This window comes from Lepidochelys olivacea (assembly GCF_965140295.1).
Source record: "Lepidochelys olivacea isolate rLepOli2 genome assembly, chromosome: 8".
Lineage (NCBI taxonomy): Eukaryota > Metazoa > Chordata > Testudines > Cheloniidae > Lepidochelys > Lepidochelys olivacea.
The window spans coordinates 106,987,115-107,010,982 of NC_140418.1; the positions used below are offsets into that span (position 1 = coordinate 106,987,115).

General features: G+C 67.8%; 2 protein-coding genes across 2 annotated transcripts; one reads left to right on the forward strand and one right to left on the reverse strand.

Moving 5' to 3' along the window:
* The first annotated feature begins 149 nt into the window (after positions 1–149).
* Positions 150–4,024, forward strand: LOC311524822 (von Willebrand factor C domain-containing protein 2-like). The gene is made up of 3 exons (XM_084636350.1): positions 150–531; positions 3,258–3,387; positions 3,771–4,024. Exons 1-3 carry the CDS (start codon positions 226–228, stop codon positions 3,953–3,955), a joined length of 621 nt encoding a protein of 206 aa, XP_084492476.1. The 5' UTR covers positions 150–225; the 3' UTR covers positions 3,956–4,024.
* Positions 4,025–5,407: 1,383 nt separating this feature from the next.
* B4GALT2 (beta-1,4-galactosyltransferase 2) lies at positions 5,408–23,519 on the reverse strand. The gene is made up of 7 exons (XM_084636166.1): positions 23,299–23,519; positions 14,753–15,119; positions 12,159–12,394; positions 11,447–11,637; positions 10,871–10,993; positions 8,073–8,177; positions 5,408–7,456 (listed from the first exon to the last, which is right to left on the reverse strand). Exons 2-7 carry the CDS (start codon positions 15,072–15,074, stop codon positions 7,306–7,308), a joined length of 1,128 nt encoding a protein of 375 aa, XP_084492292.1. The 5' UTR covers positions 15,075–15,119; positions 23,299–23,519; the 3' UTR covers positions 5,408–7,305.
* Positions 23,520–23,868: the final 349 nt, after the last annotated feature.

The window sequence follows — 23,868 nt, forward strand, 5'->3', positions numbered from 1 at the left end:
TGGGGGGCCGGCTCGGGGGCGCGGGGGGCGGAGCTGGGGGGCCGGCTTGGCGGTGCGGGGGTCGGAGCTGGGGGGCTGGCGCGGGGGCGGAGCTGGGGGGCCGGCGCGGGGGCGGAGCTGGGGGGCCGGCTTGGCGGTGCGGGGGGCGCGGCAGGGGGCTCGCCCGGCCGGCGGGACTCGCAGCGCGGACCGCGGGCGCTGCGCGGCGGACCGGCCCCCGGAGCCATGCGGCCCCTGCTGCTGCTGCTGCTGGCGGCGGCGCTGCCGGGCGAGGCGGCGGCGGGCCCGGCGGGGCTCTGCGAGGCGGGCGGGCGGCGCTACTCGGCGGGCGGGCGGTTCGTGCCGCCGGGCGAGCCCTGCAGCCGCTGCGAGTGCACGGCCCGGGGTCCCGCCTGCGCCCGCGCCCCCTGCCCGGCCCTGCCGCCCGCCTGCATCCACGTGAGCCGCTACCCGGCCGCCTGCTGCCCCCGCTGCGAGCGCGTCGGCTGCGAGCACCGCGGCCGCGTCTACGGGCTGGGCCAGCGCTTCCAGGTGCGCCCCGGGCCGGGCACTCGGCGGGGCTGGGCGCCGGGGGGGCATGGAGCGGGATGGGGTTGGTTGGGGAGTGGGCACTGAGCGGTGGGGGCTGGTCGGGGGGGCGCACCGGGGGGTGGGCACTGAGCGGTGGGGGCTGGTCGGGGGGGCGCACCGGGGGGTGGGCACTGAGCGGTGGGGGCTGGTCTGGGCATTGGGGGGTGGGCGTTGAGCGGTGGGGGCTGGTCGGGGGGCGCACCGGGGGGTGGGCACTGAGCGGTGGGGCGGGTCTGAGCACTGGGGGGTGGGCGTTGAGCGGTGGGGGCTGGTCGGGGGGGCGCACTGGGAGGTGGGCACTGAGCGGCGGGGCTGGGCGCAGGGGGGTGGGCACTGAGCAGTGGGGGCTGGGATGGGGCTTGTCAGAGGTGGGCACTGAGCGAGGGGGCAGGCTGGGCACCAGGGAGTGGGCACTGGGCGGGGGGGGCCGGGATGGGGTTGGTCAGGGAGTGGGCACTGGGCGGGGGGGCGGGGCTGGTCGGGGGGGTGGGCACTGAGCAGTGGGGGCCGGGATGGGGCTTGTCAGAGGTGGGCACTGAGCGAGGGGGCAGGCTGGGCACCAGGGAGTGGGCACTGGGCGGGGGGGGCCCGGGATGGGGTTGGTCAGGGAGTGGGCACTGAGCTGGGGGGCGGGGCTGGGCGGGGGGGGTGAGCACTGAGCGGTGGGGGCCCAGATGGGGCTGGGTGCAGGGCTGGCCAGTGTTGAGTCGCAGTGGGTGGGTGCCGGGCACCAGGGTGGGGCTGGGCGTTCGGTTGGACATAGGCCCCTTGCCCGGAGGGGGCAGGGACGGGCACTGGGCTGGAGGATTTGCTGCAGTCACGGGCCAGGGTCTAGAGGCTCGTGCCACTGCCAAGGGGCTGGTTAAAAGGCCCCGAGGGCCAGTTCTGTCTCCAGGGGCAGCGCCAGAGGGAGGACTGGTGGGTCCAGCTGAGCACCAGGAGTCCTCTGGGCTCTGTTCCAGGCTCGCGGGTTGGGGGGTCTGGTGGGTGGTGCCGGGGAGGTGGGTCCAGCTGTCTGTGCCCGTGTCCCCATCCCGGAGCCGACGGGGATAAGCGCCGGGACTGGCGGCGCGGCACGGACGTGACTCTGCAGGGGATTCTAGCAGAGCGGAGTCAGTCCGATCCCCGTCCCTGGGGCACTGGTGGGGCCTGGCCAGGGGCCCAGCCCTGCTCTGGCCTGTCAGGAGCACGGGGAGGCACGACCCCGCTGGCCTGCTCCTGCCGAGTGGGAACCTAGAGCCAGGGAGGGGTTGGCGCCCGGGCATCCCTGGGCTCCTATGGCCAGTGCCCATCTCCTCGAGCTTCAGTGTGCCCCCGGGGCATGGCCCCTTCTGCTGCCACGTTTCCTCTGCCAGCCAAATGTGCGAAGGGGCACGTCCAAAACAGCCTAGCCTAGGAGTTGGCGCAGCTCAGTTCTGGGCACGCCGGGCTCTGACAACAGGTGCGCTGGAGCCGGCCAAGCCGGGGTGCTGCCAGCGGGGGCTTCCCAAAGCCCGGATGCCGGGGGCTCGTGGGCATGGAGAATGGGGTACAGAGACTTCCCCTGGAGGAGGCACCGGTTCCCAGTCAGCCCCAGGGCAGAGGAACTGGCTGGCTCATGGCGTGTTTCCCATCTTGGGCTCCCACCTCCCCTTGTGGGATCGCTTCATGGGGGGGGGGGGTGTCACGGAGTCCCCGGGCGATGCTCTGGAACTGCTCCCCATGAAGCCAGGCAGGACTCTGGGGAAGTCTCCTCTCGGGGAGCAGCCTGTCTGCAGGACACACAGCTCACCCGGCTTCCCCCTTCCTGGGTCTGACCTTAGAGCATTCAGCATCCTCTGCCCCTCCGTGCGCTTCCCACAGCGAGTCCGCCCAGGTGGGGTCCTGGGGAAGCCAGAGGGTCCTGCCCCACAACTCCGCAGTCAGACGTGACTCTCAGCCAGCCCGTAAAACAGAAGGTTTATTAGGTGACAGGAACATGGTCTAACACAGAGCTTGCAGGTGCAGAGAACAGGACCCCTCAGCTGGGTCCATTTTGGGGGGCAGTGAGCCAGACAAACCTGTCTGCCCTTCACTCCGTGTCTCCAGCCCGCCCCAAACTGAAACTCCCTCCAGCCCCTCCTTCTCTGGGCTTTGTCCCTTTCCTGGGCCAGGAGGTCACCGGATTCCTTTGTTCTCCGACCCTTTAGCTCTCACCTCGCAGGGGGGAAGGGCCCAGGCCATCAGTTGCCAGGAAACAGGGTTTCAGCCATTCTCTGTGTCCAGACCCCTGCCCTCTAGGGCTCTGCAATGATCATACACCCTTACCCCACCCCCTAGATACTTAAGAACTGCCTAGGGGAAACTGAGGCACACCCACACTATTCAGAGGAACCATTAAGAACAGTCCCACTTTGTCACAGGGTGCCCCCCCCAGGGTGCAGAGCCTGGCACTGGGCCTGGCGGCTAGGACAGGTGCCCGACGACTGCTGCTCGAGCAATGGCATGGGCGGGATCAGGGGTCCCAGAGTGCATGTGGGTTTGTGCCCACTCGGCTGGGCCACCCAGCTGGGAACAGAGCTGGTGGATTTCAGAGTGGGGCCAAGAGGGGCACTGAGGGTGTTGGGAGCCGAGCCCGGGGGGGGCAGCCCTGTACCCCCAGCGAGGGAGTGGGGAGGATGCTCCCCTGGGGCCAGCTCACCTCTGACCCACGGCCCGTTGTCCCCCAGCCCTCGGAGTGTGAGCAATGCACCTGTGACCCGGACGGCATCGCTCGCTGCCTGGTGGCCGACTGCGCCCCCCCGCCCTGCGTCAACGCCGTCTACGAGAAGGGCCGGTGCTGCCCCACATGCCAGGACGGTGAGCATGGGGAAGGGCTTGGGGGAAGGCTGAAAGCACAGGGGGTGTGGTGGCCCTGGGGCGGGGCCATTTTCAGAACCCCCAGAGGCAGTGAGAGGGGCAGCTGTTGTGGGGATCTGGGCTGGGGGGGGGGAGAGGTGCTCAGCTGTGGGGCGGAGAATGAGAGGGGAGGCCAGGTAATGGGGAGGGGAAGGCAAAGCCTGAAGTTTGGGGAATGGCCCTGGGTGGGGTGGGGCTGGACAGGGCCCTGCTCTGGGCCCATGGGGGCACCAGGCTCTGCCCGGCTGGGGGGGCCGGGCTGGAGTCTCCCGTGGCAGGCGGCCTGGCAGGACCAGGAGCCACCCGGCCACGCCCGCTGCTGACCGGAGCCCCCCACCCCCCAGGTCCCAACTGCTACGCGGACAGGAGCCGGACGCGCGTCATCCCCGCCGGAGAGGCCGTCTGGGTGGAGCCCTGCACCCAGTGCCGCTGCCACGACGGCCAGGACGCGGGCTACTGGGAGGGCAACCGGGTGGCCCAGTGCGAGCGGCTTCGCAACTGCCCCCCGCTGGACCGGCACAACTCCTGAGCACGCCCCCCGCTGGGCCGCAGAGCCCCCCACTCCCGCTGGGCCCCAGAGCCCCCTCCCCCCGCAACACCCCTCCCCCCCACTCCCGCTGGGCCCCAGAGCCCCCTCCCCCGCAACACCCCTCCCCCCCACTCCCGCTGGGCCCCAGAGCCCCCTCCCCCCCACTCCCGCTGGGCCCCCTCCCCCGCAACACCCCTCCCCCCACTCCCGCTGGGCCCCAGAGCCCCCTCCCCCCGCAACACCCCTCCCCTTCCTCCTGCTGGGCCGCAGAGCCCCCTCCCCCCGCAACACCCCTCCCCTCCCCTTCCGCTGGGCCCCAGAGCCCCCTCCCCCCGCAACACCCCTCCCCTTCCTCCCGCTGGGCTGCAGAGCCCCCTCCCCCCGCAACACCCCTCCCCTTCCTCCCGCTGGGCCCCAGAGGCCCCCCCCGCAACACCCCTCCCCTCCCCTTCCGCTGGGCCCCAGAGCCCCCTCCCCTTCCTCCCACTGGGCCGCAGAGCCCCCTTCCCCCCCCGTAACACCCCCTCCCCCATGTCCCACTGGGCTGCAGAGCCCCCTCCCTCCACATCCTGCTGGGCTGCAGAGCCCCTCTTCAACCTGGCCCAATCACAGCCACCCCTCCCCCACCTTCCCCTTGGGTCGCGGAGCACCCTCAGCTGCACCACTGACCCCTTCCCAGCTATGCCACTAGGCTCCTCTGGACCATGGGCCCCACCCCAACCCTTTCCCAGCCCCATGGCTCTTCCCTAACACCAGCTTCCCCCCGCTAGGCTGCACCACGGGCCCCCTCCCCAGCCCAGCTCCATCACCTGCCCCCTCAGCCCTGGCCAGGCTCCCTCTGGAGTCCCCCCCCACCCCCCCAGCCTTGTGGCTGGGAGCCGAGGGGCAGCGAACCCACCCATCCCTGCCACGGACCCCGCAGGGTGGGCTCCCAGCCTCTCCCTGAGCCGTGCCCCTGTGGGGCCTGGGATGCCCACACCAGCAGGGTGCTTAGGGGGCACCCCAGAGTCCCCCACGCCCCTCTGCCGTGCAGCTCCCCCCCTCAGCCTTGCTGGGAAGACACTGAAACCCAGCCCCCGCCTGGGGTCCGAGCGGCTCCAGCATGGACAGCCCTGAGCCCCTGGCAACAAAGCTACTTTCTGGTTCGACTCCCTCTGGCTTCTTCTTGCCAGGACCTGCCCCCACCCCGGGCCTGAGGAGTTGGGGGGGCTTGGCTGGCTCACAGACCTGGGGGAGAAGATGGCCCTGCCCCACCGTCAGATTTGAAAGTTGCTAGGGTCCCCCAGCCCAGAGTGCAGCTGGGGGGGGGGGGGCTGCAGGGTTGGCCCCACCACCCTGGCTTTAACCAACACAAAGGGGGCCCAGGTTGGGGGGGGGGGGGAGAACAGACCATAATTACTCTGCCCAGGGCCTAGCCTCTGTCCCCTTTCCCTGACTCCACATTACAGTCTCTGAATTTTTGAAACTTTATTAAATACAAAAGTCTGGTCGCTGGGACCAAAGGCTGCATTCAGGATACGCTCAAAACCGGTCAAACATTCAAACGGACAGAAGGCAGCTGTGCCCCTGGCCTGGGCGTGCTGCCCGCTGCCTTCCCTGCCCCCCAGCGTGCGGAGGGATCACCACCGCTGGGGGCAGGGGCAGTCGCCCCACCCAGGCACGGGTTGCTTCTCTCTCATCCCTCCAGGATAGGGCTGGGACCAGGCCATGACTCTGGGGCTCAGAATGTGGGGGGGAGCAGTGGTATGTGGCAGGGCTTGGGGGGCAGCAATACAGGGGGAGTGGCAGGATGCTGTGCCCCCCACTTCCTGGCAGTCAAGGTGGTGCTGGTTCCTTGCCCCTGGCAGTGTTCTCGCACGCATTGGGCTTGGGGCCCAGGCAGGACAGGCAGCGAGGGATGGGGCCATGTCTGGGGGGGGTGGACAGGTTAAACTAGACGTAGAGCTCCATGCCAGTGCAATGGCCCTGGGCTGGAGAGAGAGAGCGGGACCCCCAGGGCTCTGCCCCGCCACCTGCTCCTGCCCCCCAGGGCCAGCAGTGCCCATCCCCACCAAGGAGCCCTCCCCTTCCTAGGGCACCAGGCGAACTAGTTCTGGAGATTGTGTCCGCCCCGTGCTGAGGGCCCGGCCCTAGAGAAGAGCTGGGCTGCAATGTTCTGTGTTGGAAAAGGGCCCTTGGGTGGGTGCAGCACCAGGCACAGCTAGAGTCGGCGGGTGGGGGAGGCGCAGGGCTGCCTGGCAGGAAGCACCCGGGGACAGCGGGCGAGGGGCTGGGTCCAGGCTTGCATTGCGCCCCCGCCCACAGCTGGGGATATCCAGAGCCGCCAACCTTCCTTCCAGAAGCAGCCCTTTGGGTATGACCCACCTCCCCAGGCTGTGAGACGCCTTCCCCCGCTAAGTGGAGCATCCGCACAGTGGGGTTGTAGGGAGTGAGAGGGGCAGACAAGGGCTCCCCTGCTTTGTGACACCCTCAGCGTAGCCCAGCGGCAGGGCCAGGATGGGAATAGTCCCTTTGAAGCCTCTCAGGGATACAGTACAGCCACAGCGTGCGGGAGGAGCCAGCCCATGAGCCCCTGGTATGGGGGAAACTGAGGCACAAAACTTGCCCAAGGCCTGCCCCTGGGGCAGAGCTGAGATTAGGACCCAGGTGTCCTGGCCTGGGCTCTAAGCACTAGCTGACACAGCTGAAGAAGACAGCGAGAGGGGCTGCGTCTGTGCTCAGAGCCCTGTGCCCTGCTGGGAGCAAGGCATCCACAGGGCAGGGCAGGAGGGGGAGCAGGTGGCAGGGAGCCTGACGGGGCCAGGCGGAGGGCACTGGCCCCTCTCCCAGTCACACTGCCCCCCAGGAGCCCTGCGAGCACCCACAGAAACGAGCCCTGGCCCAGCTAGAGCTGAACACGCAAGGCACAGAGCCCCTTCTGCCGCCGGCCCAGACTGAGCCGGTTGGGGCAGCGATGGACCCTGCGGGTGGCACGCCCGGCCAGGACCACAACGCAGAGCACGCCCTGTCCCGAGGAAGCTGCAGACGGAGTTCAGTGCTTGGATCTCCTCGTCAAGGGCTGGGGTTTGTTAGCCAGAGCCTGAAGCTCGCACAAGCCCCTGGCTGGGGCCGTTTTGGATAGTGGGGGGCTGCTGCATTGTCCCCGGCCCGCGGGGCAGGGCTAACCACCGCGCTGTGAGGGGGGATTCTGGCACGCAGCCACACCCGGAAGGCAGACAGAGTGGGCCGAACACGTCCTGGTTCGATCCGCACCCCTGGGCCAGGGCAAGGCGGCTCCGCATCCAGCCAGCCCAGGGCACAGAGCCTCCCCTGCCAGGGCACGGCCAGCTCCCGTGGGCTGGGGGAAGGTGCTAGCCCCGGGCTGGGCGTGGGGGCGGCTTGCCGATGTCCACCGTGATGTTCGTGTACATGGGCCGGCGCGTCACCTCCACCAGCCGGTACTGCAGGGAACTGATGCCGTCCCGCTTCATCGTCACCTTGGTGTTCTGGATCTTGGTGAACCTGCCAGAGGCGCGGAGAGGTGTGAGCGGCACGCTGAGCTCTCCCCTGGCCAGCAGTAGCGCCAGAGGGCACAGGCCTGGGTGGCCACTGGGGCTGTGGTCCCTGCCTGGCAATGCCAGCCCAGGGTGAGGAGCCCAGTGCTGCACAGCAGGGCTTCCCTCTCACCCAGCCAGAGAGCACCAGGGGTGCAAAGGAGCAGGTTCACCCGGGGGTGGGGGAAACTGAGGCACAGAGAAAGGGGCGGGGGTGCCTCTCCAAGGCCACACAGTGAGTCAGTGGCAGAGAAGGGAAGAGAACCCAGGCATCCTGGCTCCCAGCACCACACCCCAGCGTTTACTCCGCGGTTGTCCCCACCCTCTGCTGCCTGCTGAGGTGCTCATCTGGAGGCAGAGCCGGCTCCCCCGGGTCCCTCTCCAGCAGCCTCAGCTGGGGGCGGGGTGGGGTCTGGGCCTGAATGACCCCACGGCCTGGAGAGGGCTCTTGGATGGTGTGGGGGGAGCTTTCCTAGGCAGGCTTCCCGCAGGCAGTGCCAAGCCACAGAGCCAAGGCAACACCCGGGGCGTTGGAGGCGGTGACCAGCTGGGGGGCGCGGGGCAGGCCGGGCCCGGGGTCTCACCTCTGTGGGTTGGGCTCGTTGTGTTTGTCACGCTCATGTTTGATCATGCGGTACCTCCCGATGCGGGCGTCGGGGCGCGACACCTTCATGCCGTTCAGAGAGATCCTGGGGACAGAGTGAGCCGAGCTGGCAAGAGGGGCACACAGTTTGGGCCAGCTGGGATCTGGCCCCAGCCCCGGTGGGCCCGGCCCTCTGCCGTCGCTACAAGCAGCAAAGGGATTGGATCCCTATGCCCCCCGAGTCTGTAGTGACTGGCCTGAGCCCCTCCGCACCTCCACCAGGTCTGTGCCCCTCCCCACTGCCCGCTCCCACGGGGCCCAGCTGGCACCAGGGCTCCTGCCGCTCCGAGCGTGACTGGGGAGCGGAGCAAGGGCAGGGCCAAGGCAGCGCAAGGCCAGATGCTGCTGGCTGCTCAGGGAGACCGCCATGCCCACAGGCCCCACCTGCACCACCACTGGGATGCCAGCAGGGGGCAGTCACAACCAGGGCCCTGGAGCAGGACCGCACTGCTGAGCGGGGCGAGGGCAAATCCAGGGGCTTTGAAATACGTTTCTTTGTGATCATCCTAACTGACGTGAACTATGAAATCAAGTCAAGCTGTGCGCCGCAGCCAACGCTCCCACCCCCCCCCGCCCGCGCCGCAGCCAACGCTCCCCGCGACCCGTTAACGTTGAAATAAATACTAAAAAGTGGCTGCACACGGAGCCCTCCGCGCACTGGGGAGTTCAAGGCCCGGCTCCTTACGTAATTTACACAAACGGGGAAACCTCTCAGCTTCCGAGGTCAGCTCCAGCTTCGGAACTGCACCAGGAACTGCCTGAACTAGCCAGACCCAGGGCTTCCCCCTCCACGACGGAGACAACGCTGCCAGTCCCGCTTGGCCGGGTCAGCGCCATCCCTGCCAAAAAGCCATTGCCACTAGGCCTTTAGGTGCCAGGTTGTCTGGCAGGTGCATCGGACCCCTCCCTCCCTTTGGACTAGTTCATTCCAGATCGAGGAACCCACCAGGAGGTGAGGAATCAGGTCAGCTGGTTTCCCCTTGCAAACCAGGTGGGAGAGGAGGAGAACTCCCAACTCCCACACAAAGGCTGCGGCCAGATGGTCGAAGGTGGGCAGGCATCTAAAGAGGAAGCCAGGGGGCATTTCAAGAGCTCCTGAGCTGGATTTCGTGGGAGTTGGGCACCTCACCTAACCCTGCTTCCAAAGTCCCACTAGCCACCTAGCTGCATCCTTAGGCTCCTAAATCCCTTTGGGGCCTGGGCCCTGGGAAGCATAAACAATCTCAACTCAGTAACTACAGCCCACCCGCCATTGCTTTAACACAGCTCCGTCAATACCAAACACAGTCTGAGGGCTTCTTTCTTCTGGGATCTCCAGCCACCAGGGTGGGTTTCAAGGTTTGGGTTTTGTGCATTTTAACTGACCTCCAATTTCCATCCAAATCCAGTTTGAGCCCAGCCAGGAGTAAAACGTCACCACTGAGCAAACCAGAGCCATGTCCCTCCCCATGTTCTAACCCAGGGCACGGGGACCAAGGGACACGCACATGCATGCTAAGCGAGGGAATTGCTAACATCAGCCCCAGGCCAGCTGCAGACAGCAGCCCCGGGCTGAGCGGGAGGCTCTCTGGGGTTACAAAGCCACGTAGTCGGTGCTGGTCCCCCACCAATGGACAAAGAACTCAAATGGACCAATGCAAACCACGACTGAACCCGAGGATTTCAATTAACCCACCCTGCTGCTGAGTGGCCTCCAGGCACGAGTCTAAGCCACCTGGAGCCAGCCACTGCAGGGAGCTGCTGCCTAGGGAATGAGACTCACCCAGCCCCCACCACTTTGCAAGCACTCCCTGATCCCTCAGTGGCAGCTTCTCCGTCTCCCCAGGCCAGGTGCTGCCCTGCTCCATGCCCAGCCTGGTGCAACACACTGACACAGCCCCTCTCCACACGTGCCCCCATCCCAGCTGTGTCTTGGGCCCACTACCACGCGTTGGCTTGGCCCTGTGGCAGCACTAAGCCACATCTCCACCTCGACAGCATCTACGTGGCCACCGAGGCGACAAGTCCCGCAAGAGCCGGGAAAGCACCAGGGCAGCAAGAGCAGCTCGGGGGCAGATCCTGCACCGGGCCCACCACAGATGCCAACAGGGCATGCCCAGCTGGGCCTGACCAGCCCCTCCCAACGTAAGGCAGGGCACAGCAACGTGACACAGCCATGCTGCACCACGGAGGACATGTGAAATGCCAGGCAGCTCAGCGGGGCTCGCCGGGCCGGGCACACTGGGCTGGCTGCACGGCTGGCTCCTCTCCCCGGCAGTGGGACGGACAAGACTGCAGAGATGGCGTCTCCCCTCCGCGCCCCGGAGCTGAGCGCTCCACCCCGCTGCCTGGCACAGGTGCAGCACACAGGCCCTGCCGGGGGAGGCAGCAAGCGGCAAGCCGAATGGCGGGCAGGACCCAGGAGCCCTCGCCCTGCCCAGCCCGCTCCATGGGGCCCCAATCCAAAGCAGCTGCATTCCTGGCCAGACCTATACACGCCCCCAACCAGCCGTGTCCATCCCGAGTCCGGCCGCAGGGGGGCAGAGCGCCGCATGCCGGGGCCTGTGACATCCGTGGGTGGGGCTGCCTGGGAGCCTGACCCACGGGAGGTGCTTTGAGGGGCAGGTGTCTGTTTCAGGGCCTCACGGTCGGGCTCCTGGCCCTCCAGCCGCAGTGGAGGGCTGGGCTCTGGGCTGGCACAACGGCACTGAGGGGAGCTCACCAAGGGACCTGGCACGCAGCACCGGGGGGGTCACCCACCGGTTAAAGATGTCGTCATCCTCGCCTCCCCAGCCCCAGTACTCATTGGGGAAGCCGTTGATCTTCAGGAACTGGGACCTGCTCAGGCCTGAGACGCCCCCGAAGTAGCCAGCGTACGGCAGCCTGCAGGGACAAGCAGCAGCCGCGTCAGTGCGGGCAGGCCAAGGGAGAGCCGGGGGCAGTGCTCTCTGCCCCCCGGGCGCTGTCTGGGCTCTGCTCTGGCTCAGGAAGGGGGCCAGGCTCCCAGAGACCGAGAGCCTGCAAGGAAAGCTGCTGCCAGCCCACCAGCCCCCGTCTCCCTCTCCCCCCATGGCCCGCTTCTCTGCCAAGTGGCACCCCTTGCCCCTCTGCGATGCCCAGCACGGCACCTCCGCCACCCACTCCCACCCCTCTGCCCCCATGCTCCCCGCAGTCCCAGGCTATGCGCCACCCCTCCCACTTAACCTCCCTCCCAGAGAGCCACCTCCTTGCCTGCCGAGCGGGACCCTGCACACGGGGCCAGGGCTGGCTCGCGCCACGGCAGGTGCCTGGGGTCCAACCCCTGCCGGCTCCATCCGCGGCCCCCCCGGCACTCACCTGAAGCTGAACTTGTCCATGGCGATGGCGAAGTGCCGCGGCTGCTCATAGCAGCGGTACAAGTTGCGGTCGTCCATGGGGACCAGGTCCACGTCGCTGAAGACGAAGCAGTCGTAGTCGTCCTCGTCCTTCAGGGCCTCCAGGAAGCCCACGTTGAGCAGCTTGGCCCGGTTGAAGGTGTCCTCGCCGTACTGCGCAGGGGTGAGGGGACAAGCATTAGGGGGGGCTACCAGGCCAGCGCCAGCCGCCTGCCCCCCCGGCACTCCTGCCCTACGCACTCAGACACGTCGCCCAGCTGTACGAACAGCCCCACCCCCCAGCACCCCACTGTGCTGCCCCGTTCCTGCACGCCCCGCCGGCCCCAGCAGCCCAGCACCCCCGCACTGGGCTGTCCCGCCAGGGAGAGGGGCTCGAAGGGCCCTTCCTGGAGGCAGGCGCTGAGTGAGTAGTGATAGGAAAGGGCCCTCTGCCGCCCGCCCAGCCCACGGGCCCTGCCCAGTCTCTTCTGGGCAGCAGCCTCGTGTCCCCGGCTCGCCCTGCTTGGCTGGAGCCACCGTAACCACGGGCACGGTCGTGCACAGGCCAGACTGCAGGGCCCTCCTCGGGGGGTGAGTTCTGCCGGGGCTCAGCCTCCCGCTGGGAATGGGAGAACCCTGAGCCGGGCCCCTGAGGTCTGGGGGAGGGGCTGTTGCCCTGCCCCCAGGCCCCCCACCTGGTTGATGATGTAGATGCCGTAGGCAACCTTCTGCCGGCGCAGGATGGGATGCAGGTAATGCAGCCAGTAGGGCAGATGATGCTCCCGGTGGCGGAAGGGGATGAGGATGGCGACCTTCTGGCGGGGCTGGCAGTCTGGGGGCACGTACTTGCCACCCTCCCTCACGTCTGGGTTCTCCCGCTGCACCCGCTCCATGCTCACGGGTGAGCTGAACTCGATGAGGAGCCGGCCAACTGCAGGGAATTGGGGGAGCCGGTTACCGGGCCCCGCGCGCAGCCCCTGGACCAGCAGGCAGGGCGCACTGGCAAGAGGGGGTGCTGTGACAGCTCTGCCAGCGCCCTCAGTCCCGACCCACAGCCCCCGGCAACCCCGCCCTGGGCTCCCCACCCGGGACTGGCAGTGCCCGAGGAATCGGGTGCAATCCCTTCCGACGGGGCAACGGTGAACCCACTGGCATCAGGAATGCAAACCCCCAGCCCCAATGCCCAGGTGAATCAGGTGTGCCCAGGGACCCCCCCGGGCCAGGCTCCCTCTCCCTACCCTGGGGTGCAGGGCTGCTCCCAAGTCAGTGCAGCAATGCCCCACCCCCCACAAGCCCATTGGCAGCCCCGCTAACGGGCGGTCAGTGCCAAGGTGCTGGGAGAAGGGACCTGGCGTCAACCCTTTGCAGACCTGCCCCGACCCTGCCGTGCAGCGGGGCTGGACGGAGGTAGTGGTGCGGGCTGAGGAGACAGTCACCTGCCAGGACTCCGACCTCCGCGGTGCTCCCCATGTCCATGGCTATTTCACAGGGCGAGCCCCGAGGGGAGACGTGGGGCCAGCCGGGGCCCAGCCGGAAAAGGCCCAGCCTGACCACGCGCCAGCAGGGTTAGCCTCCAGCATGCGCCAGTGAGCCTGGCTGGTGCTCCCAGGGACTGCGCCCTGGCAGCTCAGCGAGCATTGGCAATGAGCCCCACAACACACCTCAGGCTTGCACCTGGTGGTGCCCTCACCCCGATGGGGCCTGTGGCAGGATGGGCACACCGGGCAGGGAGCTCAGTGCTGGGCACCGCGGGGGGAGCCATGGTACAGGCAGGGCTCTGTACCCTAGCTGGCTTCAGGCCTGCTCCGCTTGGCCCTGGCAGGCGACCTCCTGCCCAGCCCAGGGGCTGGTCTCATGGTGCCGACCCCGGAGCGGGGCATGGGGGAATCTGACGTGCCCATAGGGCCGCGGCTGTGAGCCCCTGCTGGCTGGGGGCACGGCCAGGGACTGGGAATGGCTAGGAAGCCAGATCCCAGGCGGCCCGCAGGCCACTCCCAATGCTATGCAGGGCAGTCACCCTGTCACCGAGTCCCCGAGTCCCCGGGCAATGCTCTGGAACTGCTCCCCATGAAGCCAGGCAGGACTCTGGGAAAGTCTCCTTTCTGTGAGCAGACTGTCTTTGGGACACACAGCTTCCACCTTCCTGGGTCTGACCTCGGAGCATTCAGCCTCCTCTGCCCCTCCGTGCGCTTCCCACAGCGAGTCCGCTCAGGCGGGCTCCTGGGGAAGCCAGAGGGTCCTGCCCCCCAACTCCGCAGTCGGACGTGACTCTCAGCCAGCCAGTAAAACAGAAGGTTTATTAGGTGACAGGAACATGGTCTAACACAGAGCTTGCAGGTGGAGAGAACAGGACCCCTCAGCTGGGTCCATTTTGGGGGGCAGTGAGCCAGACAACCCTGTCTGCACTTCACTCCATGTCTCAGCCAGCCCCCACCTGAAACTCCCTCCAGCCCCTCCTCCTCTGGACTTTGTCCCTTTCCGGGGCCAGGAGGTCACCTGGTTCCTTTGTTCTCCAACCCTTTAGCTCTCACCTTGCAGGGGGGAAGGTGCCAGGAAACGGTGTCAGCCATTGTCTGTGTCCAGACCCCTGCACACACCTGCCCTCTTGGGCTCTGCAATGATCATACACCCTTATCCCACCACCTAGAGACTTAAGAACTGCCTAGGGGAAACTGAGGCACCCCCACACTATTCAGAGGAAACATTAAGAACAGTCCTGCTTCGTCACACTCCCACCCTCACGGCCACAGGGCAGCGAAAGGAGGCAGCCGGCAGCTCTGGAAGAGTCAGTCTCAACCCCACAGGGCCAGGCCAGCATCGGCCACACATGGGCATGCCCAGCTGGCCCAGCCCAGCCCCGTCCCAGCCAGCCCAACCCTGCCGTGCCCCACCCCAGCCAGCGCAGCCCCGCCCAGCTCCCCACCCTCCCCCAACCAAACCCAGCCCAGCCCTGCCCCGCCCAGCCATGCTCCTTCCAGCTCCCCACCCTGCCCCACCCCAGCCAGCCCAGCCTCGCCCAACCCAGCCCTGCCGCAACCCGCCCTCCCCCGGCCCAGCCAGCCCACCCCCACCCCAGCCTCGCCCCTTCCAGCTCCCGCCTTCGCCCTGCCCCGGCCAGCCAGCCCCCCGCCCCAGCCAGCTCCCCGCTCCGCCCTGCCCCAGCCAGCCAGCCCCCCACCCTCTCCGCCCCAGCCAGCTGCCCACTCTCCCCCAGCCCAGTCCAGCCCTGCTCCAGCCCAGCCCAGCCCCTCACCCCGGCCCAGCCAGCTCCCTTGCCCCAGCGGCTCACCTAAGCCAGGCGGCACCTCCTGGCAGGGCAGTAAGGGCTTCTCGGTGCCAGAGTGGTTGGCGCTGGGGGCTGGGTCAGCGCCGGCCGGCCCACAGCTGGGGGCGGTGCTGTTGGGCCGGGAGGAGCTGGAGGAGGGCTGGGCCCGGGAGACGTTCCTGCCACTGAAGTGGCTGAAGAAGTCCAGGTGCTGGGCGTAGACGTCAAAGTAGAGAATCACGATGATGACGAAGTGCAGCAGGCATAGCAGCAACACTGCCTTGCAGATCCTCTCCAGGGTCACCCCCAGGAGCAGCCTGGTCATCTTCTGGGCACTGGCGGGCATGCATGTGCGCCGAGCTCCGGGGCGGCTCCCACCAAGGCACCGGTCCTGCCCAGGGGACACCAACAGTCAGGACAGGGCCCCTGCACCCCAGGGAGCCCCTGCACTCCACCCAGACCAGGGAGAGGTCGGGCCCCCACGTGTCCTGTAACCCGGTGCCCCATCCGGACGCATCCAGCCAGCGTACGAGCGTGCCCCAGCTCAGCCACTCCGACTCCAGCTGCTTGTTACTCCCCAGCCCCATGCTGGTCTCCCCCAGCGAAGCGACCCCAATGCCCTGCAGGCCCGCCCAAGCCGTCTGCCTCGACGTGCCCAGCCCTCTCCTGGGGCACAGAAAACTCTTAGATTTGTTGCTCCCGCGCAAAGACAAAAGCCCGGCTCCCCAAGTTCCCGATCCCGCCCGTTCCCAGCCAGCCCCGCGCCGGGAACCCGTTTATGAACACTGAGGATTTTAGGGGAATTGAAGTACCAGGGATAAAGACAAACCAGCTACAAGCAAATCGGAGTCGCACGCTTCCGAGGGGCTCGGACTGAACTTTGCAAGCTACAGCCTGGGGTCTTACTGGTCCTCCCCCTTCCAGCCGTGGCCGGCTATCTGCCAGGGCCTGCCAGAGCAGCAGGAGGGGCCGGGCAAGCAGCTGGGGCGCACCTCTACTCAGGCCCCAGAGACTCCAAGGCCCCTGGCAGAACAGCCCTTCCTCCTCAGCTCGCACGCACTCCGGCCCCTCGCGTCCGTCCAGCCGTTGCACTCCAGCTCGTCTCAGCTTCCCAAACACACTGTTCTGTCCCACGTGCAGGGTGAGCTCCCGCTGGTCGCCCCTTCCTCGGCACGCGGCTGGAAAGGGGGCACCCACTGGCTTTGGGTGCACTCTGGCATAACTTTGCTGTAGACAGGGAGCCAGCCACCGTCCCCCTTCCATCTGGGAGAAAACCTGCTCCTCTGGGCTCTGATGGGGGCATCACTCACCGCCAGCTGGCACCTCCTCCTGGCCACGCTGGGGCCTGGCTCGTGAGGTCGATGCCCCTTCACTGTCCCTCTACCCTTGTCTGCAGCCCCTCTCGCCCCAGGAGCCGCCACGGCCTCAGGACACAGCCTCCAGCTAGGTCACACTCGGGGTTTCCCCTTCTGGGGGCAGGAAAATCTCTTCTCACGAACAGGCTCAAGCAGTCTTCCTGTTCACTGCCCCGCCGGTGCCACGTCCCCAGGGGCTGGGCCCGCCCTTTACTCTCGGTTCCAGCTCAGGGACCCTCCCATCTGCAGCCCAGGCCTGTTCCACCCCAGAGCTTGCTGCATTTCCCTGAGCCCTTTCCTACCCTGGCACTCGCCCTCCCAGCCTACATGTCTCTGCCACCTCCAAGCCCCCCCTCCACCCAGGGAGCCACTGCAGCCTTTCCCCACGGCCTGCTCCATAGGCAGCGTCTTCTTCCAGGTAAGGCTTCCCTGTCGTCATTCCCCACAGCCCCACTGGCCGGCTGGGCCCTTCAGGGCAGGCTTGGGAGGACCCCCCACCGCAGGGTCACAGACTTGAAAGCACAAGATCAGGAAGGAGCCGTATTCTCTCAGCTAGTGTATGAGACCTCCCCGCGCCCACCCCCGGCCTGGCTGGCTGGCCGAGCTCGGCAGAGCCCACGCTCGCCCTGATGGCACCTCTCCGCATGCCTGTCCCGTCACACCTGGAGCCCTGGCATCCCCCGGGCACAGACACGGCTTCCAGCACTGCTGCAGTGGTCTCCAGATCACAGCCCTGGCTGAGGGCAGCCACTAGTGCCCCCAGCCCACCCTGCCCGGCCCCAAGAGAGGTAACAGGCTGGCACCCAAAAGAACGTCTCTCCCAGAGAGACCAATACGAACGGTGGGGGGAGGGGAGGAACAGAGCCCACAGCACCGGGGGGTGGGGGGGGAAGGAAGGGGGGACACAGAGCCTGTGGCGTGGGAGGGGGAGAGGAAGTGGGGGACACAGAGCCCATGGCACGCAGTGGGGAGGAAGGAAGGGGGGACACAGAGCCCAGGGCATGGGGGGGGCAGGAGGAAGGAAGATGAGGCACAGAGCCTGCAGCACGTGGGGGAGGAGGAAGGAAGGGGGGACACAGAGCCCGTGGCACGCGGGGGGGAGGGAGGAAGGAAGGGGGGGACACAGAGCCCGTGGCACGTGGGGGGGGAGGGAGGAAGGAAGGGGGGGACACAGAGCCCGCGGCACGTGGGGGGGAGGAAGGAAGGAAGGGGGGGGACACAGAGCCCAAGGCACATGGGGGGGAGGAAGGAAGGAAGGGGGGGACACAGAGCCCACGGCACGTGGGGGGGGAGGAAGGAAGGAAGGGGGGACACAGAGCCCGCGGCACGTAGGGGGGGAGGAAGGAAGGAAGGAAGGGGGGGACACAGAGCCCGCGGCACGTGGGGGGGGAGGAAGGAAGGAAGGAAGGAAGGAAGGGGGGGACACAGAGCCCGCGGCACGCGGGGGGGGAGGAAGGAAGGGGGGACACAGAGCCCGTGGCACACGGGGGGGGAGGAAGGAAGGAAGGGGGGACACAGAGCCCGTGGCACGTGGGGGGGAGGGAGGAAGGAAGGGGGGGACACAGAGCCCGTGGCACGCGGGGGGGGAGGGAGGAAGGAAGGGGGGGGACACAGAGCCCGTGGCACATGGGGGGGGAGGAAGGAAGGAAGGGGGGACACAGAGCCCGTGGCACACGGGGGGGGAGGAAGGAAGGAAGGAAGGAAGGGGGGAGACAGAGGCCGTGGCACGCGAGGGGGAGGGAGGAAGGAAGGAAGGGGGGACACAGAGCCCGTGGCACGTGGGGGGGAGGGAGGAAGGAAGGGGGGGGACACAGAGCCCGTGGCACATGGGGGGGGAGGAAGGAAGGGGGGACGCAGAGCCCATGGCACGCGGGGGGGGAGGGAGGAAGGAAGGGGGGGACAGAGCCCGTGGCACGTGGGGGGGGGAGGGAGGAAGGAAGGGGGGACACAGAGCCCGTGGCACGCGAGGGGGAGGGAGGAAGGAAGGAAGGGGGGACACAGAGCCCGTGGCACGTGGGGGGGAGGGAGGAAGGAAGGGGGGGACACAGAGCCCGTGGCACATGGGGGGGGAGGAAGGAAGGAAGGGGGGACGCAGAGCCCATGGCACGCGGGGGGGGAGGGAGGAAGGAAGCGGGGGACAGAGCCCGTGGCACGTGGGGGGGGGAGGGAGGAAGGAAGGGGGGGACACAGAGCCCGTGGCGGGGAGGAAGGAAGGAAGGAAGGGGGGACAGAGCCCGTGGCGGGGAGGGAGGAAGGAAGGAAGGGGGGACACAGAGCCCGTGGCACGTGGGGGGGAGGGAGGAAGGAAGGAAGGGGGGACACAGAGCCCGTGGCACGTGGGGGGGAGGGAGGAAGGAAGGAAGGGGGGACACAGAGCCCGTGGCACATAGGGGGGAGGAAGGAAGGAAGGGGGGACACAGAGCCCGTGGCACACGGGGGGGGAGGGAGGGAGGAAGGAAGGAAGGAAGGAAGGGGGGACACAGAGGCCGTGGCACGCGAGGGGGAGGGAGGAAGGAAGGAAGGGGGGACACAGAGCCCGTGGCACGTGGGGGGGAGGGAGGAAGGAAGGGGGGGACACAGAGCCCGTGGCACGCGGGGGGGGAGGAAGGAAGGAAGGAAGGGGGGACAGAGCCCGTGGCACGTGGGGGGGGGAGGGAGGAAGGAAGGGGGGGACACAGAGCCCGTGGCGGGGAGGAAGGAAGGAAGGAAGGGGGGACAGAGCCCGTGGCGGGGAGGGAGGAAGGAAGGAAGGGGGGACACAGAGCCCGTGGCACGTGGGGGGGAGGGAGGAAGGAAGGAAGGGGGGACACAGAGCCCGTGGCACGTGGGGGGGAGGGAGGAAGGAAGGAAGGGGGGACACAGAGCCCGTGGCACATAGGGGGGAGGAAGGAAGGAAGGGGGGACACAGAGCCCGTGGCACACGGGGGGGGAGGGAGGAAGGAAGGAAGGAAGGAAGGGGGGACACAGAGGCCGTGGCACGCGAGGGGGAGGGAGGAAGGAAGGAAGGGGGGACACAGAGCCCGTGGCACGTGGGGGGGAGGGAGGAAGGAAGGGGGGGACACAGAGCCCGTGGCACATGGGGGGGGAGGAAGGAAGGGGGGACGCAGAGCCCATGGCACGCGGGGGGGGAGGAAGGAAGGAAGGAAGGGGGGACAGAGCCCGTGGCACGTGGGGGGGGGAGGGAGGAAGGAAGGGGGGGACACAGAGCCCGTGGCGGGGAGGGAGGAAGGAAGGAAGGAAGGGGGGGACACAGAGCCCGTGGCGGGGAGGGAGGAAGGAAGGAAGGGGGGACAGAGCCCGTGGCATGTGGGGGGGAGGGAGGAAGGAAGGAAGGGGGACACAGAGCCCGTGGCACGTGGGGGGGAGGGAGGAAGGACGGAAGGGGGGACACAGAGCCCGTGGCACGTGGGGGGGAGGGAGGAAGGAAGGAAGGGGGGACACAGAGCCCGTGGCACGTGGGGGGGAGGAAGGAAGGAAGGAAGGGGGGACACAGAGCCCGTGGCACATGGGGGGGAGGAAGGAAGGGGGGATGCAGAGCCCATGGCACGCGGGGGGGAGGGAGGAAGGAAGGGGGGGACACAGAGCCCGTGGCACGCGGGGGGGAGGGAGGAAGGAAGGGGGGGACAGAGCCCGTGGCATGTGTGGGGGGAGGAAGGAAGGGGGGACAGAGCCCGTGGCACGTGGGGGGGAGGGAGGAAGGAAGGGGGGGACACAGCCTGTGGCACGCGGGGGGGGAGGAAGGAAGGGGGGGACAGAGCCCATGGCATGTGTGGGGGGAGGAAGGAAGGGGGGACAGAGCCCGTGGCACGTGGGGGGGAGGGAGGAAGGAAGGGGGGGACACAGAGCCCGTGGCACGCAGGGGGGGAAGGAGGAAGGAAGGAAGGGGGGACACAGAGCCCGTGGCACGCAGGGGGGGAGGGAGGAAGGAAGGAAGGGGGGACAGAGCCCGTGGCACGTGGGGGGGAAGGAGGAAGGAAGGGGGGGGACACAGAGCCCCCGCTAGTCTATTCAGAGTCAGCTGGGCAGGGGAGTCACCAGCTTGCTTGCGTCTCCCCAACTCCTGACCGTCCCCTTGGCAGACCCCACGGTGTTCAACTCAACAGGGCAGCCCTGCGACCCCCAGCTGGCCGCACGGGCAGGTCACAGAACCCGGGGGCAGCTTGCCACACAGCGCCCAGGCCCCGACTCCCTTTCACGTGCCTTTGGGGCTGCGCTGCTCCAGGAGCGTTTCCTGTGGAGCAATGTCTCTGCAGTTGGTCTGGAACTACATCTTCCTTCTCATACGCCTTCCCGGCCACCCTGTCCCCGGGGCCCACAGGAGCCTCAGCCTGCCTGGAAAGGGACCTCATCAGGCCACGCTGGAAATCAGCCAGGCTAGCAGGAAGTGCCCCTAAGACACAGAGCCTGTACTGAGCGAGAGAGAAACACCCCTTCTTTACCGGCAGGCTGAGGCGTCCGCTGGGTACACCTAGGAACAAAGAACACCGGCCGTACCTACAGGAGAGCGGACTCGATCCCGGGGAGCCGGGACTCTGAAAATGATTTGGGGGTGGGGAGCGAGATCAGCTGAACCTGAGCACCCAGTGCGAGGCTGTGAGAATTGGACCTGGGGTGCATAAACAGAGGAATCTCGAGTAGGAGCAGAGAGGTTCTTGTACCGTGTTGGGCCCTGGTGCCATCGCGGCGGGAATCCCGTGTCCAGGGCTGGTGGCCACAGTTCAGGGAGGATGTTGATAAATTGGGGAGGGGTCAGAGAAGAGCCACGAGAATGAGGAAAGGGGTGGAAAACCTGCCAAGGACACCATTTTTCAGAGTGAGGGTAATTAACCCTTCAAGGGTGGGGGTGGATTCTCCATCACTGGCAAGTATTAGAAAAACATCCAGACTCAGGTTAACAGCTCTGCTCCCGGAGTTATGGGCCGGTGAGACACAGGAGGTCAGACCAGCTGATTGCAATGGTCCCTTCTGGCTTTGAGATCTATGAGTCTAAACACAAGTGAACTTTGCTAAGGAGCAGAGCAGCTCTGCCTCCCACCCCACAGCATCCACAAGCCAGTTTCCTTCCTATTTTACCTTTCTTTAATTTAAATTAATTTTTTTTTAAAGGCAGCAATTCAGTGGCTGGGGCTGGGATGCTAGGAACCCCGGGGTGTGGAAATGCAGGGTCAAGGGTGGCCCATCTGAGAAATTTTCTATTTCTTTCCCATTGCCATGGAGCGTGGAGGAGTCCGGGCCCTGCAACCCCCTCTTCCTGCGATTCCCCATGACTCTCAGCCAGCCAGCAAAACGGAAGGTTTAATGGACGACAGGAACACAGTCGAAAACAGAGTGTGTTTGGTACAACCAGGACCCCCCATTCAGGTCCTTCTTGGGGGCAGGGAGCTTAGACCCCACCCTTGGGATTCCCTCCATTTCCCCAATCCACTCCCAACTCAAAACCCCCTCCAGCCGACTCCCCCAGCCTCTCCCCGACTCCTCCTCCAGCCTTGGTCCAGCTTCCCAGGCAGAAGGCGTCACCTGGCCCCAGCCCCGCTCCTGGTTCAGGTATCGTCCCTCCAGTGAAGCCACCCCCTGCCATCCCATCCCCAATGCCGACAGTCCCAGGTCAATCCGCCCCACTCCCTGCTCCGTCACACCCCCCTTCTAAAGTGTGTAGCTCAATGGAGCCGCTAAGGCCTGGCCCAGGCAGGGTGTGCCAGCAAGCGGGGAAGGAGGCTGAGGGTGATTTGAATAGGCCATTAATGGAGTTTGCGGCAGCTGAGCAGAGCCAGGCCAGTTACTTGTTGTGAATAACTGGGTCAGTTCAGGCTTTTTGCAAACTGCCCGTGAGAACAGCGATAGTCAGTCAGGTCTCTGGGCCTCAGAAACAGCTCATTTGGGGCTGCCGGCCATTCTGACCAGCCAGGATGGGTCGCCCAAGGCAGAAGTTCCCTCTTCCGCGGCCCGACTGGATGAGGGAAACTTTTGGCCCAGCAAATACCTCTGTTGGAGCCCAAATACCCCCGGTCCGTGTGAAGGCCGGGATCAGCAGCCACTCCCAGAGAGAAATGCTGCTGGCAAAAACACTAGCAGAGTGCAAAGAAACAGGGTCCCGGCTGGTCAGGATTCAAGCCAAGCCTCCCCGCAGCATGGGTGGGTGGCCGTCCTGCCCGCTCCGGAGTCGCCAGGTGCGGGCAGATGGCAGGTGCGTACGCCCACATGTACCCATTGCCCAGAACCTGATTTGAGCGACACTCCTGCACTGGCGGGTGCCCCGTCCAAAGGCCACTCAAAGCTGGACGCGCTTCCCCCCGGGGAGCCCCATCCAGACCTGGCAGCCCGACCCGCTTCCGCAGGCGGTCTGGCGGGTGCCCGGAGCAGGGCCCCAGAGCAACGAGGGCTGCTGGGGAAAGGCGAGTCTCCCGCAGCCCCCAGAGCGGCCAGCGCTGCTGGGTCCCAGGACCCGGCCGGGGTCAGCGCTTTGCTTCGACCGGCGCCTGTCGGGGGCTTGTCTCTCGCACCCGCGGTCACCTCCCCGGGTCTCTGCCCAGGGCGCTCTGCTGAGCCCACCCAGCTGCCAGAGACAAGGAGCAAGAGGCGCCAGGGCACAGCCCCGCTGGGAACCCGGCAAACCCGCCTCCCTTCCCCGCTGGCGTCGCGCCCCAGCCCCCCGACGCCATTCGCCAGGCTCCCGGGGGGGGCGGCCCGGCCACGCTCCCGGCCCGCGGGCCCCGCTCCTGGGGGGGCGGCCCGGCCCCGCTCCCGGCCCGCGGGCCCCGCTCCTGGGGGGGCGGCCCGGCCCCGCTCCCGGCCCGCGGGCCCCGCTCCTGGGGGGGCGGCCCGGCCCCGCTCCCGGCCCGCGGGCCCCGCTCCTGGGGGGGCGGCCCGGGGCGCCGCGCCGGAGCCATTTTGGGTGGGGTGGGCGAGACGGCGGGGGATAAAGGCGAGGAGGAGCTAAGCGGGGGGGGGCGCTCCGGGGGCGGTGCTAGCCCGGGGGGGCCTGAGCAGGGACCCCCCCGCCCCGGGTTACGAACAGGGGCCCTGGGGCCGTTCGCTCTGCCCCCGCCTGCGGCCCCGGGAGCTGCGGCCCCCCCGGGCAGACACGGGCCGCCCCACGGGGGGGGGGAGGCGGCGGGAGCGGGGGGCCCCGCCCCCGGGGGGTGCTGACTATGGGAGGACGGGGGGGGTGGACAGGTGGGGGGGGTCTCGGGCCCGGGGGGGGCGGGCCGCACTCACCGGTCCGGGTGTCGGGGGCCGGGCGGCTGCGGGACGCGGCGGCTCCCCCGGCCCGGCCGGGCTCAGTGCGGGCGGCTCCGGCTCCCCCGCCAGCCCCGCAGCCCGGCCCCGTCTGCAGCGGCAGCGCCCGCTCCGGGCCGCGGGGCGCCCATCGCGGGCTGCGGGGCCTCCCGGCCCGCTCCGCTCCGCTCCGCAGCGACCAGGCCCGGCCGCTCCCGCACCGCAGCGCCACCGCCCTGGGCCCCGCCCCCGACCCGCTAGGCCCCGCCCCCAGGACCGGCCCCGCCCCCGATCCGCCTTCACTGCCCTAGGCCCCGCCCCCGATCCGCCTTCGCTGCCCTAGGCCCCGCCCCCAGGACAGGCCCCACCCCCGCTTTCCCTAGTCCCACCCTTGCTGCGCCCCCAGGACCTGCCCTGCCCCCTCCACCAATAGGCCCCACCTTCAGGCCTGGCAACGCCCTCGCTCCGCCCCTGCCCCCTCACCCCCATCCCTGCCCCCAATCCCCTCCCCTTCCCTCGGCCCCTGAAGGGTCGGGCACCACCCCTGCAATGGGACCCCCAAGGCTGACT